The sequence below is a fragment of the Anas acuta genome, chromosome 29 (genome assembly GCF_963932015.1).
Source record: "Anas acuta chromosome 29, bAnaAcu1.1, whole genome shotgun sequence".
Taxonomy (NCBI): domain Eukaryota; kingdom Metazoa; phylum Chordata; class Aves; order Anseriformes; family Anatidae; genus Anas; species Anas acuta.
Genome location: NC_089007.1, coordinates 1,712,939 through 1,731,121, shown reverse-complemented (window position 1 = coordinate 1,731,121; position 18,183 = coordinate 1,712,939). Strand labels below are relative to the sequence as shown.

General features: G+C 61.0%; 1 protein-coding gene across 6 annotated transcripts in view; it reads right to left on the bottom strand.

Moving 5' to 3' along the window:
* Positions 1–18,183, bottom strand: part of LRP1 (LDL receptor related protein 1) — an 87,778-nt gene that overhangs the window by 17,949 nt on the left and 51,646 nt on the right. For 5 of the 6 annotated variants that reach the window (XM_068663510.1, XM_068663514.1, XM_068663513.1 and 2 more), the window contains 31 exons: positions 16,316–16,483; positions 15,758–15,940; positions 15,394–15,594; positions 15,068–15,313; positions 14,307–14,504; positions 13,631–13,835; positions 13,357–13,521; positions 12,671–12,915; positions 12,423–12,554; positions 12,073–12,300; positions 11,761–11,935; positions 11,035–11,129; positions 10,776–10,925; positions 10,368–10,508; positions 10,115–10,243; positions 8,699–8,830; positions 8,299–8,433; positions 8,093–8,222; positions 7,402–7,528; positions 6,999–7,150; positions 6,731–6,855; positions 5,434–5,805; positions 4,045–4,234; positions 3,500–3,704; positions 3,132–3,324; positions 2,576–2,701; positions 2,344–2,472; positions 1,745–1,864; positions 961–1,074; positions 375–524; positions 102–236 (listed from right to left, as the gene is read on the bottom strand). In XM_068663510.1, coding sequence (XP_068519611.1) covers positions 102–236; positions 375–524; positions 961–1,074; positions 1,745–1,864; positions 2,344–2,472; positions 2,576–2,701; positions 3,132–3,324; positions 3,500–3,704; positions 4,045–4,234; positions 5,434–5,805; positions 6,731–6,855; positions 6,999–7,150; positions 7,402–7,528; positions 8,093–8,222; positions 8,299–8,433; positions 8,699–8,830; positions 10,115–10,243; positions 10,368–10,508; positions 10,776–10,925; positions 11,035–11,129; positions 11,761–11,935; positions 12,073–12,300; positions 12,423–12,554; positions 12,671–12,915; positions 13,357–13,521; positions 13,631–13,835; positions 14,307–14,504; positions 15,068–15,313; positions 15,394–15,594; positions 15,758–15,940; positions 16,316–16,483 — 5,196 coding nt within the window. The remainder of the gene's footprint in view (positions 1–101; positions 237–374; positions 525–960; positions 1,075–1,744; positions 1,865–2,343; positions 2,473–2,575; positions 2,702–3,131; positions 3,325–3,499; positions 3,705–4,044; positions 4,235–5,433; positions 5,806–6,730; positions 6,856–6,998; positions 7,151–7,401; positions 7,529–8,092; positions 8,223–8,298; positions 8,434–8,698; positions 8,831–10,114; positions 10,244–10,367; positions 10,509–10,775; positions 10,926–11,034; positions 11,130–11,760; positions 11,936–12,072; positions 12,301–12,422; positions 12,555–12,670; positions 12,916–13,356; positions 13,522–13,630; positions 13,836–14,306; positions 14,505–15,067; positions 15,314–15,393; positions 15,595–15,757; positions 15,941–16,315; positions 16,484–18,183) is intronic. The other variant, XM_068663511.1, reaches the window with a different exon arrangement.

The following is an 18,183-nucleotide window of genomic DNA, read 5'->3' as shown; positions in this document are numbered from 1 at the left end:
GCCAAGGGATCTTGGAGAGAGGAGAGGTTCCTGCTTCCCCCTCTGCTGTGCCTGCTCTTGCCACCCCATGCAACAGCCCCCGAGACCCTTGCTCTCCCCACCCTGCCGCTCACTGCAGTGAGTCTCGTCTTCTCCATTCTCGCAGTCGTCCTCTTTGTCACAGGTCCAAGTCATGGGGATGCACCTCCCGCTTGGGCAGGCAAAGTAATTGGCTGGACATTTGGGTTCCCTCCCACCTGGTTTGGGAAGAAAACGTCCATAAGCATAGTGGCACAGGCCCCTGCTGCCTGGTGGGACCCCAAAGGGAGCACCTAGCCCACATCTGGGGCCAGAACCCATCCTGCACTCCCCACTCCTTGCCCCACTGCTCTCACCGGGGCAGTTGCGCTCGTCTGAGTAGTCTCCGCAGTCGTTTGCTCCGTCGCACACCCAGCTCGGTGCATAGCACAGGGAGGTGTGTTCGCACTTCTGGAACGTGGTCCCCTTCACCCCCAGCTTGAAGTAGCCACTGCAGTCAGTGGCGGCTGCAAGAAAGCACAGCACAAGCTCCGCTGACGGCCCTCAGCTCCGGCTCCTGCTGCCAGCACAAGCCCTGTGCGCCCCACATTGGCACTGGGTATCCTCTGACCCACGGGTCAGAGCCCTGAGTTGCTGGAACAATGCTGGCTTTTGGCACCTCGCAAGGCTCTTCTGATGGCTGTGGGGTGGTGAGAGGCTGAGCAGCATGCAGGTGGGCTGAAGTGATGGACTAGGGTGGCGAGGGGATAGCCTCTGATGGTGGGTGGGAATCAGGAGCTCACTCCTGCCCTGACTCAGCACCTTTCCCGTAGACCACAAAGCAATACAGGGCCCCGGCACCCCAGCCCACAGACCCAGAGAGTGGAAGCATCTCCAAAGAAGCGACAGCAGGTCAGAGCTGGGGAGGCAGCAGGAAGAACAGGGCACGGTCAGGGCACTCACTGCAGTTCATTTCATCCGAAGCGTCCTCGCAGTCGATGAACTGGTTGCAGCGGCTTGAATTCCCAATGCAGGTCCCATCCCGGCAGCGGAACTCGGTAGCAGCACAGCTGGTTTCTGCAACAAGGGGGAAGCCCCCACAGAGGATGAGGCTGGGATGGGGACCCAGCGTGCACAGCCACCCCACTCCACGCTCACTGCAGGCGTGCATGCGCACACACTGCCCAGCACAGCCAGAACATCGATCCTGCACTCCCAGGTCTATGTCCCCTCTTGATGGAGACCTGGCTCCCTTCTGGTTCACAAACTCCACCTGCCACATCTGAACTCGTCTGCTGAGCTGGCCTTTCGCTAGCAGGCCTGGGCAGGCTCAGAGATGAGCAGAACCTCTGCAGGCAGTTCTAAAGCAAGCACAGGCTCCTACAAAGCTGCAGCTCCAAACGGATGTTGCCCTTGGGGTGCTTGTGTGCCCTTTTCTCAGGAGTGCAGAAGTGGTGAGCAGTGATGCTGCACCTTGCCTCTGCCTCGTGTTCTCCCCAGATCTCAAACCACTATTTTCACATAGCTCTGGGCGTTGCGCTGCCGTTTACGGGAGTTCTTCCTCCCAGCTATCAGGGAATGAATCTGACAAAGCGGTGCAGTGGAAGTATGCCTTAGACCTTGACTCTCCATCAAGCCCCAGCTCTGCTCTGATCCTGTCAAGCTGAAGGTAACCCTTTCCCCACGCCTCTGTCCCTGTCCCAGACAGCTGACGGAGCCCTGGCAGGGAGCCAGGCAGCCTGCTTACTGTTGCAGGGCACTTCGTCCGAGTTGTCCCCGCAGTCATCCACGCCGTTGCACCAGTAGCGGCTGGCGATGCAGCGCCCGTTCATGCAGTGCAGGTAGCCCTTCTTGCACTTGCGGCTGCCTGCGAGAGAGAAAGGATGGTGAGCACCAAGGGAGAGCCAGAGCCGGGCTTGTCAGTGACTTGGGACCTTCAGCAGAGGAGAAACTGCACAAGCGTGATTAGGAAACAGATTCCCTTGCGCTGTCCTGGCAGCATCACTGGGTTAAGCTTGGCCTTTGCCCAGCAGAGATCCTCCGGCTGCAGAGCACGGGTTGCTGTCAGAATAAGGGTGCTGTAAACCCCACCAGGATGGCTCCAGGTGTCCCCCTCTCCACCTGTCCCCCCTGCCCCCAGAAGAAAGTTCTGGAGCCCTTAAAGCCTGGCTGGTCCCAGCCTTGGGAGGGCAAAAGGGATGAAGAGCACCAAGAGGGACACGAGAGGACGCCCATCCACGGCACCCAGGAGCCCCAGCACCCTTTGCCTGGTGGAGCTGCCAGCTCGAGCAGGGTGCCTGTGCGCATGCGTGTGTACGAGCAAAGCAGCAAGAGGAGGAACCTTACTGCAGTAGGACTGCTTCTCGTCTGACTTGTCCTTGCAGTGGACCACGCCATCGCAGGTCCGGCTGAAGTCGATGCAGTCGCCGTTGCCACACTCGAACTCATCGTGCATGTTGCAGGTGGAGTTGAGAGCTGAGGAGAGTGCGAGGAGAATCAGCTCCGCCAGGAGGAGCAGGGCCCCTCTTCCTCTACCCCTTCCCATCCCACCAGCTGCCGGCTTCCACCTCCCCTCCACCTTTGCAGGTGAAATCCTCCTGCAGGACGCGCTCGCCACGGCAGGAGCAGTTGACGTGTCCTTTGGGCGTCAGCAGGCAGAGGTCCTGACAGCCACTGTTGTTCACCCTGCACGGGGACAGCTCACCTAGGAGAGACAGAGCAGTCACACTGGGGACAGCCCCAGCAGTCCCTTCCCCTTCTCCTTCCTGCTGGGGGATAGGAAAGGTGCGGGCTCCTCCCTGGGCCCTTCAAATGGGGCTATGGGGGGGATGCACGTGTTTGGGGGCAGCCAGTCTCCCCGGAGCTTGCAAGGAGGATGTTCTGGGAAAGACACACGTGGGGAAAATTCCCTCTCCAGCCTGCATTGGGCTTGGAGATAGATGTGCCTCGGGCATGAGGGTCAACAAGGGACAGTCACGGGACAGAAGGGGTGGAGATGCAGAGCTGTTTGGCAGGGGGATGAGAAGCGCAGGGGAGGGGGGCAGAGGCCTGAGGCTTCCAGGGGCAGAGGCAGCAAACAGGGGCACACAGTGGCGAGGCCAGGGGGTGGCGGGTGGGGTGTGGGGTGTCCTTACAGCTGTCGGTGTCATTGGCCACGGCGATGATGCCCATGGGCTGCTGGGGGATGTCCACGCGCAGCAGTTTCATGTCAGTGCCCACGTACTTGTTAGCTCGCTGCACAGCCCTGCGCACCCAGTCTGTCCAGAAGATGTAATCGCCATAGACAGCCAAGCCAAAGGGGTGCACGGGCTCCGATTTCAGGATCACCTGCCAGACATCAGCAAAATATGAGCACGAAGGAACCTGGCTACAGGACTGCCCTGACCGCAGCCTGTCCCCGACTGTTTGCACTGGGGGAAGCCCAATGCCCCTGTGCCACGGGAACAGCCCTGCTCCGGCACCCTTCACCCTCATCCCCAATCCCTGGCAGGTCTGGACTCACGTGGCGATGGGAGCCATCATATTCACAGCGCTCGATTTTATCCAGAGTGGCGTCAGAGAAGTAGATCTTCTCAGCCCTGTGGTCAATGGCCAGCCCATTGGGTGTCCGTATGTCCTGGTCAATGATTATGAGGACGTTGGAACCAGACAGGGTGGCACGCATGATGCTGGGGTGCTGCTCGTTCCAGTTGGTCCAGAACATCAGGCTGGAAGGGAAGGGACACAGAACACCTTTGCAAACCTCAGCTCTCTGCCACACGTTCGGCTCAACCCGCCCCTCTGCTGCCCAGGGGTTCCCAGGGGCTTTGGGATAGATGGGGACATTGTCCCCACATAGAGGAGGTAGGAGGGGGGTGAACGAGGACACGATTGCCAGCTGGACAGCGCGGGACTCCCTATACTGGGATGTGCAGGGAGGGACAGGGCCTTTCCTTCCTGTGCCTGTCCTGCAGGAGGGGTCTGGGTCCCTGGACCTGCAGGGGGGTCCTCGGGGCCACGCAGACCCTGGGGGCTGACAGACCCAGCTGGGGTGATGCCACCACTCACTTCTGGCACTCATCCAGCACGAAGGCACGGGGGTGATCGTCTCCTGACATGGTGATCACCGTCTCCCTCTCAAAAGCCCCCAGGCGGCTCTGATCCACGGTGTGGCGGGTGATGGTGGAGGTGGTGTAGCTCGTCCAGTACAGGGTGTCCCAGCCGCGGTGGTACGCCAGCCCCTCCACCGAGCCCACATCTGCAGGGGGAGAGGATGGGCAAGGGTGAGCCTCTGGCCCAGGACCGCCTCCAGCCCCTTGCTCCTGCAAGGCTCCTTCCACGCAGCCAGTGCCAACCACGATGCTCAGATGTGGCAGCCTGGACTTACTGCTTTTAATTACACCCCAAAAATCCCTGAGGCACTGGCTGCTGGTTAGCACCGCACCAGTGCAACAGCGCAGGGCAATAAAGAGGGAAGTCAGCAGGACTGGGCTGGTGGTTGGACATGCAAGTGAACCAAGGTCCCAGAAGGCTTCAGGAGACTCCTGAGCAGAGCTTTGCTACAGATCAGGTAGCTACGTCTCCTTGTCTTGGCTGAGGAACATTCACCTATGTTGGAACAAAGACTTCAGCCTGGCTTTCAAGCCAGGGCTCTACTCGTCTTGCCCACAGGGGCTGGCCTTGCTTCTGGTCTCCTTCTCCCTGCAATCCGATGCTGTGGTGCTCAGAAACTCACTCACAGTGTCTGCTCCCACTGCTAGGGACGGGAGAACTGAGGCCCAGAGGTGGCGAGATAAACTTGAACTGCACACCCATCCTTCCTCCCCATTAATGATCAACAAAAGGCTTAATGAACCGGCTACAAAAGACGGGACCTGCTCTCCTGATCTCAGTAATAAAAGCTATCTCGAGTGCCAAATGTAAATACAGTCATTAGTGAGCACATTTATAACCCTTGCTGGAGATTTTCCCTAGCGATGCAGAGCAACAGACACGGTCTTTTTAACAGCTGTAGGAGCCAATAAAACTAATCAAGTGCAAACCAAGGGCTTTGAGGTGAAGACAGGGCCAGGCTGTGGCAAGGTTTGCTCAGCCTTGATGGGTCTGTCTTGGAAGTGAAGTGCAAACATAGAGCAGATCCCAGATTTGCTGCAGTGTCTTGTTTCTAGAGCAAAGCACACCCACATGCACGCCTAAGCCTCGTGATATGCTTTCCTTGCCAGAACAAGCTCTGCAACTGCTCCTTGCATCCACGTCCTCTACCACAGAAGAGGCTGCTGCCGCTTCTAGAGGCTCCGGTAGAAAATTTCCCATCTGAACTCTTAACAACCGTCACTCAAAATGCCTCTCAGAAGCACCAAGGAACATTAACAGGAAAACAAACGCTTGGGTGAAGTAAGAGGGTGTTCAGGAGAAAGCAGAAAAGGGGTCTGAGGGCAGATGCCCTGGGACACTCACTCTCCACAATGGTCTTGCGTCCCGTGCCGTCGTCATTGATCTGCTGGATGTTGCCGAAGTGGATGTCGCTGTAGAAGATGCGGTTGCTGCCCTTGGAGCCGTAACGGTAGTCGAAGGCCAGGGCGATGACATTCTTCATGTGCTCTGCATCCTCGAAGGGCTTGATGGGCGCGTTGAGGTTGTTCTCATCCGACAGGTGGATGCTCTTGAGGATGGTGCGCTCCGAGTACAGCAGGTAGCCGTCGTAGTCCCGGCAGCTCACGCCGTCCTCAGACAGCATGCCGTGGGCGCAGGCGCACGTCCGCTGCCCCCCGCCCCGGAACAGGCAGAGCTGCTGGCAGCCCCCGTTGTTCTGGGCACAGATGTTGGTGCCTGGGCAGAAGAGAGGGGAGCTCAGAGGACTGTGAGGGAGATCCCAGAATCACAGAATGGCCTGGGTTGAAAAGGACCTTCAAGATCATCTAGTTTCAACCCCGCTGCTCTGGACAGGGTTGCCAACCACTAGAGCAGGTTGCCCAGAGCCACATCCAGCCTGGTCTTGAATGCCTCCAGGGATGGGGCATCCACAACCTCCCTGGACAACCTGTTCCAGTGCCTCACCACCCTCTGAGCAAAAAACTTCCTCCTGATATCTAAACTAAATTTCCCCTGTCTTAGTTTAAAACCATTCCCCCGTGTCCTATCACTATTAACACATACAGCCAGGTGTTCCTTGTCCTGTTTAAATGTTCCCTTCAAGTCCTGGAAGGCTGCAATGAGGTCTCCCTGGAGCCTTCTCTTCTCCAAGCTAAACAAGCCCAGTTCCCTCAACCTTTCTGCAGAGGAGAGGTGCTCCAGCCCTCTGATCATCTTAGTGGCCCTCCTCTGGACCTGTTCCAGGAGCTCCACATCCTTTTTGTGCTGGGGGCCCCAGGCCTGCACGCAGTGCTCCAGGTGGGGTCTCACAAGAGCAGAGTAGAGGGGAACAATCACTTCCCTCTCCCTGCTGCCCTTCCCCCTGTTGATGCAGCCTTCCGGGCTGCAAGCGCCCACTGCCAGCTCATGTCCAGCTTCTCCATCAGGACCCCCAAATCCTTCTCCGCAGGACTTCCCACTCCACCCAAGTTCCCACTCGGCAGCTTTGCACCTCTGCCCCTGCTCCCAGAGGAAGCAGGTGAAGAGGGCTCAGCCCACTGCATTTTTCTTCCACATGCTCCTTCTCGAGGACACAGCAGCCTGTTTGTTTCCTTCCCCCACCTCGCATCCGCCTGCTGCACCCAGCCCAGCCAGCAGCAGGGTGCTCAGCTCCCCGACCTACCCTTCTGCCTGGCCCGGTTGAAGACTTTGATGTCCTTGAGCTGCACGCCAATCCCCGTCCGCAGGGACACCGATTCAGTAGCATTGTCCTTGCTGCCTCTTTTAATGGAGCCGTTTGCATGAGTCCTAAAAAAGGAGAGAGTCGCTGAACAAGTGATGTGGGGCTCTGCTCCGAACCTGCCCCCCAGCACCCCCAGCTCCCCTTGTCTGCTTCGTGAAGCCAGCACCCGGAGCACACCCAGCACCACGGGGCCTGCCAGGAGCCGTACCTGTCACTCCAGTAAATGTAGTCCTCGAAGACAGACACCGAGAACATGTCCATGTTGTTGCTGGACAGGACGACCTCACGGTTTTCTCCCGTCTCCAGGTCAATTCGCTCAATCTTGTCGGTCCGGGCATCGCACCAGTACAGCTTCCCGTCCTGAGGAACCAGCCCAGTCAGCAACACAAGAGCACAGACCCTAAGACACGCTCCACACCTCCCACCGCACCCGGCAGAAGGCCCTAGGGTTTGGAAGACCACCCTGGACCATTTCCCTTATGCTAGAGAGGAGCCTCCAGCACCCTGGGGAGGGCAGCCAGGTCCCCCAGAGGCCCAGCTGCTGAGACCCTTCCTGCAGGCCCTGCGCAATCCTCGCCAGGCCCTGGGTCGGCCCTGGATGGCTGCCGTACCTCATAGTCGACGGATATCCCATTGGGCCAGCTGATGCTGACGTTGACCAGCACCATGCGCTCAGTCCCGTCCAGGCGGGACCGCTCGATGCGGGGGTACTGCCCCCACTCTGTCCAGAACAGGTACCTGTGGGAGGGCGACAGGGACATGACCACAGGGCCGGCCAGCAGTGGCAGCCTTGGGCAAACACCTCTCTCCCTCCCTCCTCCATGCCAGGGCCTAAACACAGTTCCCTGGTGACCAGCCAGCCTCCTGGACACCAAGGACTCACCGCCCGCACTGTGCCAGGGAAGGATCCAGCATTATGGGCTGGATGCGGCCCAGGAACCAGCCCCGCGTGCCAGGCACTTAAGGCACCGTTCTCCGTCCTTCCCCTTCCCTCTCCTCTCTCAGTGACACTGCCCAAAGCCAGAGCCATCCTGGGGAGGCTCCACTCAGGTTTTCTGAGGTGCCTGGCACCCACAAGGTCAAGGGGTACTGCTGGGAAGCAAGCTCAGCACGTTGCTGAAGGGGCAGGGAGACCTGAAGGATTTGTATCTCCTTGGTGCGGCACAAGGCAGGAGACCCATGAGTCCCGCTTCTCTGCTGCATGCAAACCCCCAAGGTGTCTCAGGAGGGGTGGCAGGGGTCCCAGCACGTGCCCAACCCTCCCCAGCAGCCCCCTCCAGGCGGCTTTGTGCAGTCCCTCACCCCTTCTCTGGGTGGACCGTGATGGCCCGCGGCTTGTCCAGCCCCTGGGAGATCACCACGTAGCGGAAGGACCCGTTCAGCCTGGCCACCTCAATGACATCGAAACCCTGGTCTGTCCAGTAGATGTTTCCTGCAGAGAGGGTCAGTGAGCACCTCGTGCCTCCCGCTCCCCCGCCGCTCCCTCCCTGCCTGCCCACCCCCCTCACCTGCGATCCAGTCCACGGCGATGCCCTCGACGCGGCCGATGCCGTTGGTGACCACGTCCTCCCGCCACGTCTGGTCCCTCTTGGCTCGGCTGATGGTGCTCAGCCCCATGTCCACCCAGTATATGGTGTCGTTCTCTGAGGGGGGCCAGGTGGGAGGGCTCCTATCAGCGACCGCCTTGGGACTGCCCAAGGACAGCACAGACCTGGGCTGAGCTGCACCCCACAGCCCCAGCATGGGGACCTGAGCCCCCCCAGGACATGCTCTGGGGCAGGTGCTTCCATACTGGTGCCTGGCGACCACCCTCCTGCCCTGTTCTCCCCTGCCCCAACCTCTCCAGCCCTTGGTTGGCCCCCACAGCAGAGCCAAGCCCTCGTGTCCCACTTTCAGATCGCACGTCACCTGCGTGGAAGTCAATCCCCACAGCCAGCGAGGTCCCCGACACAGGCACGAGGGCATCCGACTTGTCGTTGGGGTCCAGGGGAATGCCACGGATCCCCTCGTGGACCGAATACAGGAGGAAGGAGCCAACACCTGTGACAGAGACAGGGACAGTGAACGTCCCACCAACAGACACAGCCCTTCAAGGGGCAGCCACAGCTCATGGAAAACCACACGACTGCAGCACCACGGAGGAGCAAACACCCAGCAGGGCCGGTGCAAGGGCTCCACCCCGGTGCTACGGCAGCGCCTGGCATCCCCATCCCGGGCAGATGGCCCAGGACAGCAGACGGACCAGCGGAGCAGCACTGCACCAAGCACCTGCCCACGTTGCTGCAGCTCGGGCGTGCTACAAGAGCTTTGCAGCGCCCTGGTTACGCGTGATGGAGGGATGCTTGGGTCTCTGCCTGAGAGGGGACTAAGCAGGATGAACTTATGGAGGAAAAGCCTATCCTCCCCTGAGCGGGATGGGATGGTTTTCACCAACACAACAGGCAGGGGAAGGGATGGAAAATACTGCAGGAAAGAACCGAGAATGGATGTAGCCAGAAATGAGGCTCAGGACTGCTGGGCAGGAGAAGGGAAACAGCAGCAAAGCCCTTCCCGGCTTCACTCTGAACAGGGCTCTGACCCAGCGAGGTCCTGCCTAGCAGCTACTTGGAGGCTGCGAGTTCAGGAGGGGCCTGTTTAAGGGTTGCTGATCCCCACCAAAGCCTCTTTATGGGGTGCTGACCCGTTGAGGGACAGGGTTGGCACAAGTGCAGCCAGGACTCCTCCCAGAGCCGCCTCCAGCTGAGTGCTGGCAAAGGCTCTGTGCCGCATTTGGGTCAGGGCAGCGTTTGTTATGCAGTCCCTGCCCTGACCCAGATGGTGCGGCAACTTCGCCAGCCCCGTTCAAAAAAGACCAAGAACATTTTGCACACAAACAGCCTTTGAGAGGCCCTGGCAGCAAACAGGGTGCAGGGGGGGGCTCTTTCCTCCTGAAAGTGACAGTGGCAAATTGGGCAGAGATTTGGGAACTGCAGGGCAAACGCTGCAGGAAGCAACTGGGAGAAGCTGTTTGCTCCCATCGGGGCAGGGAGACTGCACCGGGGGGGGACTGCAGTGGGGCCGAGGATTGGGACTGGGCAGCCCCGCGACTTCAGTGACCCAACCCCAGCACCAACAGCAAGCATTTCATCTCCCCTTTGAGAGCTTCTGCTTCAGCTCCCACCTCGCAGCTGGTGCTGGATGAGGTGTTTTATCACCCCTCATGCAGCACACGAGCCTCAGTGCCTGTCCTGCGAGCAGTTCGGCCCTGTGGCGTGCTGGTACAGCCACAGGGGCTCTGCTCCAAGGAGGGGCACATGGACACGGGGATGGGACGGGTGTGCTCACCTTCGCAGGACTGCTGTCCACTTTTCAGACTATAGCCAGCAGTGCACATGCAGGACCGGGAGGTCTCCGAAGTGGGGAGGCAAAGCTGCGAGCAGTCGCCGTTATTCATGCTGCAGGGGTTGGTCCCAGCTGGCACAGAGAGAAGGAAGGGTAAGGGCTGGTGTGGGGCTGGGTGCAGTGGCCAGTGCTGAGACACGGGGGCTCGGAGCCTATCCCCAGCACCGTGGGCTCTCCACCAGGACCATGCGCTCACCCTGCTGGATGCTCTCGTCGTACACCTTCATGTGCATCACCAACGTGGTGCTGTTGCGCAGCACGGTCACCTCCGTCCCATCCTTCTTGTTGCAGGTGCCCATCCTCTCCGAGGCCTGGTCAGCCCACCACAGCTTGTCCCCTGGGAGGAAGGGAGGCAGGAAGATGCAGCAGCTGTCCTCGTCCCCTCCTTCCCCAGCAGAAGAGCTCTTCCCCTAGCAGGGCAGAGCCGTGACTCTACGCAGATTTACATGTGATGGCATGGAAGGAGGGGGCTGAGCCCAGCCTTTAATGGAGCTGCTGCCCCTCCGCAGCTGCTGGAGGTGGCAGCACGCAGCCTGTGCTCGGGCAGGGCCAGGAGAAAGGGCAAGGGCTTCGTGAACCACCCCATCATGCTGCCAGCTCTCACCCATGATGGCCAGCGCGGTCGCCTTGCTCAGTTGACTCTTCACAGACTCGATCACCTCCAGGTTGCTGCCATCCAGGTTGCATCTGTTGATGGTGCCGTTGCCAGAGCTGATCCAATACAGCTTGCTCTCTGGGTAGTCAATGGCCAGACCTGGAAAGCAAGGGAGCCTCAGCGTCAAAAAGACACGAAGGGACTGTGGGGGTCCGGGAGGACGATGCAGAGCAGAGGGGGTGCCTGCAGGGCAGTGAGACATCCGTACCAACGGGCCCCTTCTGGTTGGTGAAGAGCAGCGTGCGGTTGCTGCCATCCATGTTGGCCACGCTGATGTTGTCCCCATCTGTCCAGTAGAGTTTCCTACAGCAGGGAGGGAACAGTGAGCGTGCTGGGTCAAGCCCAAAGAGACGGCCCACACCTCTGTCCGCTAGGAACTCCGCTCTCCCAGCCTCCCCAACCCAGCCCCACCGGCACCCACCACCCCGGCGTGCTCGCCGGGCTCCCAGGAGCTCGGGCAGGCTGATGGCCTCGTCCCTGGTGCCGTGACTGGGACGGAGCCGGGTCACGCACACAGCCCAGCCCTGCAAAGCCTGGCACGGAGCACAGTGCTGCAACCCGTGCTCTCTCGTGCACACCCAGCCTAGCACACACACACACAGGTGCACACGTATCCACTGCCTGTTCCTCACGTCGGCTCTCCTACACACTCTTGTGTGTACTGGAGTGCAGCCCGCTCCTTCCCACACGCCGGCAGACGCACACCTCCTAAGCTGCAGCCCCATCTCCTCCTCTCACACCTCCTACACGCACTGACACACACGAAGCACAACCTGTTCTCTCCTCCGCACCATGCACGTGCGCTGTCAGGCGCGCTCACACGTGTGCCTGCACGCACACCTTGTCCTTTGACGTTCTCAGCTCAAACCCCGGGCTGCTGACGCCGCGTGCCACCACCCAGTGCTCCCCACCACCGCTATGGGATGAGACCTACCCTCTGAGGGGGTGAACCACCAGGCAGTGGGGCTTGTCCAGCCCCTGGATCACTGCGTTCTTGAAGGAGCCATCCAGGCGGGCGACGTTGATTTGCTTTTTGTTGGCATCGTAGCTGGTCCAGAAGAGGTTTCTGGAAACCCAATCCACAGAGAGGCCATGAGCGTTGGGCAGGTCTGAAAGGCAACAGGAAGGGAGACAGGTTAGTTGTGAGAATGGGGATGGGACAGTGCTCAGGACAAAGAGGAAGGCCAGTTTCATGGACCCGAAACCTCCAGAGCAGCTGCGCAGGACAGCGATCTCCAGTGCCCACCTGCCGAGACAACAGTCTCCACGCCAGTGCCGTTGATGAAGGCTCTCTTGATGGTCTGGGTGCGCACATCAGACCAGTAAATGCGCTGCTCCAGGGCATCATAGTCCACCACCGTGACGTTATCGATGTCGGGCACCGTGAAGGAGATGATGTAGTTGTAGTAGGGGTTATCAATGTCCACACCCCGGATCTCCATCTGCCGCGCGTACAGCAGGAACTTCTTAAACTCTGGAGAAAGGAGCGAGATGGGGCTGTGGTGGGACCTCAGCCTGCTCTGCACAGCTGGTCCAAAGCACTGGGATGTCCTGCTCCCACCCGGACCCCGCTGGGAGCCCCGGGCACATCCCTACCGTAGCAGGTCACGTTGTCCTTGTCCAGCTTCATGAGGTGAGGGCAGGCACAGGACAGCGTACGGTTGTAGTTGATGAGGCAGAGGTGGGAGCAGGGCCCTTTGCCCCCGTTGGCTTCACAGGGGTTAGGAGCTGCGAAAGGGACAAAAAGTCAGCGGTGTCCGTGCCACCGGGGCTGCTGCCCGCGAGGGTCTCCCCGCAGAGCTCCTTGGCCATAGCACCGCTGCCGTTCCCCTGCCAGGCCTCACCCAGGGGCTGCCGGGAGGGGTGGTACACCTGCAGGTCGAACGGCTGCGTGTTGGTCCTCTGCACCACCGTGACGTTGTGCCCCGTCCATTTGTTGGCCTTGGCCAGCGTGTTGGTGCGCCAGTCGGTCCAGTAGACCTCGCCCCCATAGAGGGTGACGGCAAAGGGGTGCGACAGGTACTCGTGTCCCCGCAGCACCTCGATGTGCCCTGTCCCATCGTACAGGGCTGAGTAGATGGCGTCTGACCTGTGCCCAGCAGAGACAGGGAGAGGGGGACAAGGCGTGAGACCTGGCAGACAGCTGGGCAAGGGCCCCCAGGCCCAGGTTTTTAATGGAACAGCCACAATCCACAGAATCTAAGCAGCCTCCTCCTCTGCTCTGCATAATGCTAAAAAGGAGGACGACCACTGAGTTACACCAGGGACTGCAGCCCCTGCAGTGCAGGAAACACAGAGCAAAGGCTGGAAAATGTCATAGACATGAGCAGACCCCACAGAGCAAAGGCTTTTGCTCCGAGCCCAGAAGCCAAATGGCAGAACAACACAGAAGCCACTGGGAAGCTGCCAGAGCCGGGAGGGATGCGGAGGGGACAGGGACACGGAGGGGACAGGGAGGGGACAGAGGCAGAGAAGCCTTTGGGAGCCAGGGCAGAGCTGAGGCGGCTGGACATGAGTGTCCTGGTCTGACCTGGCATCGATCCAGAGGATGCGCTTCTCCAGGTAGTCCACGGTGAGCCCGTTGGGCCAGCCCCCCGAGCCCGTCTCCTTGTGGATGGTGCGCCGGCCCGCACCGCTCATGGAGGCAGCCTCGATGCGGGGCAGGCTGGCGTCCCAGTCTGTCCAGAAGAGGATCCTGGGGGGGACACCGAGTGGGGACGGTCAGCGTGGGGATGTGGGAGCACCGAGCTCTGCCTCCCCAGCGAGAGGTGGGGTGAGCTGCCCAATGTCCCCTCCTGCCTTACCCATAGCGGGGGTCCAGAGCGATGGCACGAGGATGCTCGATGTCCCCAGCCAGCAGCGTGGTCCGCATGGTGCCGTCCAGCTTGGCCACCTCAATCTGGTCCAGGTTGCTCTCCACCCAGTAGATATTGCCAGCGATCCAGTCCACAGCCAGGCCCTCGGGGGTGGCCAGCCCGTACTGGATCACCACCTCGAAGCTGGTCAGCGCTGCAGGGCACAGCACCAGGAGGGCTGAGGCTGGGGGCCTCTTCCCCAACCCTCCCTCGTCCTGAGCAGGTCCCCCCTGAGCTCAACCAGGGCTGATAGTGGGGGACACAGCTGACATCTACATCTTCCCCCAGCTGGCCCTGAAGCCCCAGGGCTCAGCTCCACACCCATGGTCCATAGGCTGGGCTCTGGCTGCCCCCCCACCAGGAATCCTCACAGCACCATCAGAAAGCACGAACAGGGTGGGGGCCTGGGCTTTGTGCTGGGCTGTAATTACTGCTAGGGAAGCGTTGGGAATGCTAATTGACTCCTACATAATGAGTGGCTTTGGAGAGCAGAAAGGGATTGTTACAAGGGCTGGGGGCTCCCACAGCTGCACCACTGGGAGCCTACCCCAGAAACGCACGCCTGCTTCTCCTTCCACCCACCCGGCCCACGCAAGCACGCTGTACGCCCCCAAGGGCTACACACCCCCATTCTCGAGCAGCTTTCCCCTGTAGATCTTGTCCTCCACCACGTCAGTCCAGTACAGCGAGCTCTGGTTGAGGTGGAAGTCCAGGGCGATGGTGTTGCGCAGCCCAGGGACCAGGACACTGTAGTCACCCCGGTGCAGGTCAATGCGGCGGATCTCGTGGCGGTTGGAGAATATAATGAATGGCTTGAAGGGGTCTGGGGAGAACAGGGCAGGCTCAGAACGGGACGTGGACAAGTCAGGAACTGAGTGGGACCAACGGCCCCCACACCTGCAGGCAGAAGCTGTCCCCAGCCCCGGTGCCTGCTGTGGGACCACCCGCAGCCCCTGGCTGACCCAGCCAAAGGTGCCCCCACGCACTCCTCCCCACAGCCCTGTTCAGCCCACCACAGACCCCCAGCACAAACCAGAGCCACCACGTGCTGACCCCAGCCTTACACAGACTCTCACCCCCCTTTTCCCTCGCTTCCTCGAGCTTGGGATGATCTCCCCACGCCCCCCCTTGCTGTGCTGACCTCCCCAGGCACCACAACAGAGCTACTTTCTTGTGCCACTAACCCCTCCTATCCCCCCAGCTCCTGGGTGAGCGCTGCACGAACAAGGCCAGCAAGGGCACACATAAATCCCCTACTTAAAATCCCCTGGGCACACAGCCAGAGCTGCACAGATCCCCCAGGACCAGCCCCGCGTGAGCAGGGGTGGGGGGGACAAGTCTGTGAGCCCCTGCAGCCCGCCTCTCCCTGATCCCACCAGCACCCACCGAGGCTGCGGCAGCTCTCGCCGTCAGGCTCCAGCATCCAGCCCTCGTAGCAGGAGCACTTGACATTGTACTTGTCCTGCTCGCACTTCTGGCTGCACTTGAGGTGCTTGGCGCAGTAACTCTGGATCTGGCAGGTCTTGTTGTCTGCGCCCAGCTCCATCCCCAGGGGACAGGAGCACACGATGCCCTCGCCAGGGGCCACGGTGCAGTTGTGGCTGCAGCCACCGTTGTTCAAGGAGCACTGGTCTGTGGGGAGAGGACACGGTTGTCAGGTCCTTGTCCCCACTCCCAGCTGGGGAAGCCCCCACATCCCGGCCCCAGCTCACCGCAGAGCTCGCCCTCGTCGGAGCCATCTCCGCAGTCGTCGGACCCGTCGCAGAGCTTCTCGGGGGGCAGGCAGATGGAGGTGTTGTTGGCACAGGTGTGCGAGGGAGGTTTGCACACCAGCGACTCGCAGTTCTCCTCGTCCGAGTTGTCCTCACAGTCGCTGTCCCCATCACACACCCAGGCCTTGCTGATGCAGCGGGCTGGCAAAGCAAGAAAAGGAATGATCAGACATGGGGGAGGCAGCATTTCAAGGTGCCCACAGTCCCCACGGTTGGCACCACTCCCTGTCCTCAGTGTCACCAAGCCCAGAGGTAGCCCCAGCCCCTGCTGCGGTCAGCAGAAGCTCTGCAGTTGCTCTCTCACCTGAATCCTTGCAGCCAAATTTTACGTTGGGGTCGCAGACGTGGGTGACCCCCTCGCAGTTCTTCTCGTCGCTGGAGTCCATGCAGTCCGTGTCGCCATCGCAGCGCCAGCGCATGGGGATGCAGAGCCCGTCCAGCCGGCACTGGAACTCGTCGGTGTGGCAGCCCCCAGGCGGGCGCGTGGCTGGTGGGAGGCGATGCCCCAATCACTGCCTTCGCCCAGAGGAATTGGGAACCAGGAGGGCTTGGGGGGCAGGAGCGGGGCCAACCACTTGGCAGCAATGGGGGCACCCAGGGGTGCGGGAGGGGTATGTGGGCACCCAGCGGGGGGCAGAAGCTGCAGGGTTCCCTACTGGGGAGCAGGGGGCTGTGCCCAGGGCTCTCCAGGCACAAGGACAGCAGAGCCGGTGCCGTGGGACATCTTTCCCCACCTCCCCTTTCCCCGGGTACAGCCTGGAAAGGGGCAGCCCTGCCTGCATCCACCAAAGCAGGGACACGGGGCCGCAGCAGGCCAACAGCAAAGGTGCAGCCCAGCCCCATCGTGGCCCGGGGGGCTCACCCTGGTTGGTGCAGTTGGCATGAGTTTCATCACTGTAGTCCCCACAGTCGTTGTCCCCGTCGCACGTCCAGTGCACGGGGATGCAGCGCCCACTGTTGCACTTGAACTGGTTGCTGGAGCAGGAGTGGCTGCAGCCTGCCTCGTCGCTGTTGTCCCCGCAGTCGTTGTCTGCAGAGAGAAGGGAGGGGAAGGGGGCTCAGCGAGCACCCGGACCCCCGGGGGAGGGCTGGCGGAGGCACAGCGAGGGGAGAAAGGCAGAGACCCCCGCTAGAGGAGGCGGCTGGGGGAAGCGGGGAACAGCAGGGCTCAGACAGAGCACGCCGACAGACAGACAGACAGACAGACAGACGCAGGGCGATGGGCAGAACCTTCCGGCACTGGTTGCAGGATCTGAATGGAGAGCCCCCGGCGCCCGCCCGTCCTCCAGCCACCCCCTGGCCCCCCCCCAACATGCTCACCAGGCGCAGCCACAGCACCAGCAGCTCACAAAGAAAATGAAACACAGAAACTGCATAGATCAGCCATGTACCTGGGGAGGCTGGGAGGGAACCCAGCGCCAACGGGGGCCGCTCCGCTCCGGAGTGGGGAGCGGAGCTTGGGGGCAGTGTGGGGAGTGGAGCACCCCCATACGGGGTGCACCCGTGGGGAAACGGGGCTGGTATGGCCAATTGTGGGGTGTCAGCTTGCCTGCAAGGAATCCCAGCTGAGGATGGGAGATTTATCCTGACACTGCTGTCACACTGGTAATGTGGCCCCGATGCCCTGCCCTGCACCCCCTGGGCTGCCAGGGCCACCAGAGCGGGGGCATGGGCTGGCCCAGCTTGTTGGAAGTACTGGGGGGCTCTGGAAGTACCAGGGGGCTCTGCTTTGTGGCAGATGCCCACCTGAGCTCAGCAGAGGGTCTTTGCCTCCCCCTGGACAGGGTGCTCAGCCCGTGCTGCCCCACGTGGGGACGATGGCCCCGGGGGCTGCATTGTGGCTTTGCCAGGCAGCCCAGCTCCTGCAGCTCCAGACCCTGACCTCTCCGGGCTCCCTCTAGCAGGAGTTCCCAACCCACTGAGCGGGGTGAGCCGGGAGGCACCCTGCCCACCATCCACTTTCCCTCTCCTGCTGCTGGAGTGCAAGGGCCGCTGCCACCGTCTGCAGAAGCAGCCCCAGGGGGCTGGCAGCACTCCGGAGGGGGCAGGTTTGGGGGGCTGCATGGGACCAGGTTGGGGTCTGGTGCATGTTGATCTATGCACTAACCGGTAGGCTTTGGACAGTTCTTTTCGTCAGAGCCATCCCCACAATCTTTTTCTGAAACACAGAACCAACCAAGACAGGAGAGTGGGCACAATGACAAACAAAACAACACAACACAGCACACGCACAGAGAGCAGCACAGAGACGCCAGACGGGAACACCGACACGGAAAGGGACACACAGACGCTGCGCAGGCACGCCGGGCTGCTGGCGAGGGCAGATCAGAAGCAGCAGAGGGTGCAGGGGGCCTGCGGGCAGCCCCCTTGTCACTGCAGCTCCTGCCCTGTGGGTGCATGGCACCTAGCCGAGGCCGGCTCAGCTCTGCTGCCCAGCGGTGCTCCGTGCCAAGGCCGTCGCTTTTGCAAGCTGCTGACTGCAAGCACTTGTGGATTCCGGGAAACCTGTGGCCCCTTCATGGGGGTGGCTGACCCGGGGGACGAGGCCACCTGCTCATGAGGACCCAGGGAGAGGCTTGCTCGCATCCTGCAGCTCCCCGCTAACCCCCTGCACACCAGTAGTGCACTCTGCAGTTCTAAACATGCCTCTCTGAAGCCGCTAATTAAGCCTAACAATGCAGAGCTGTTCGGAAGATCAAACTAAACCTGTGGGGAAGGAGGGCGGCCTTG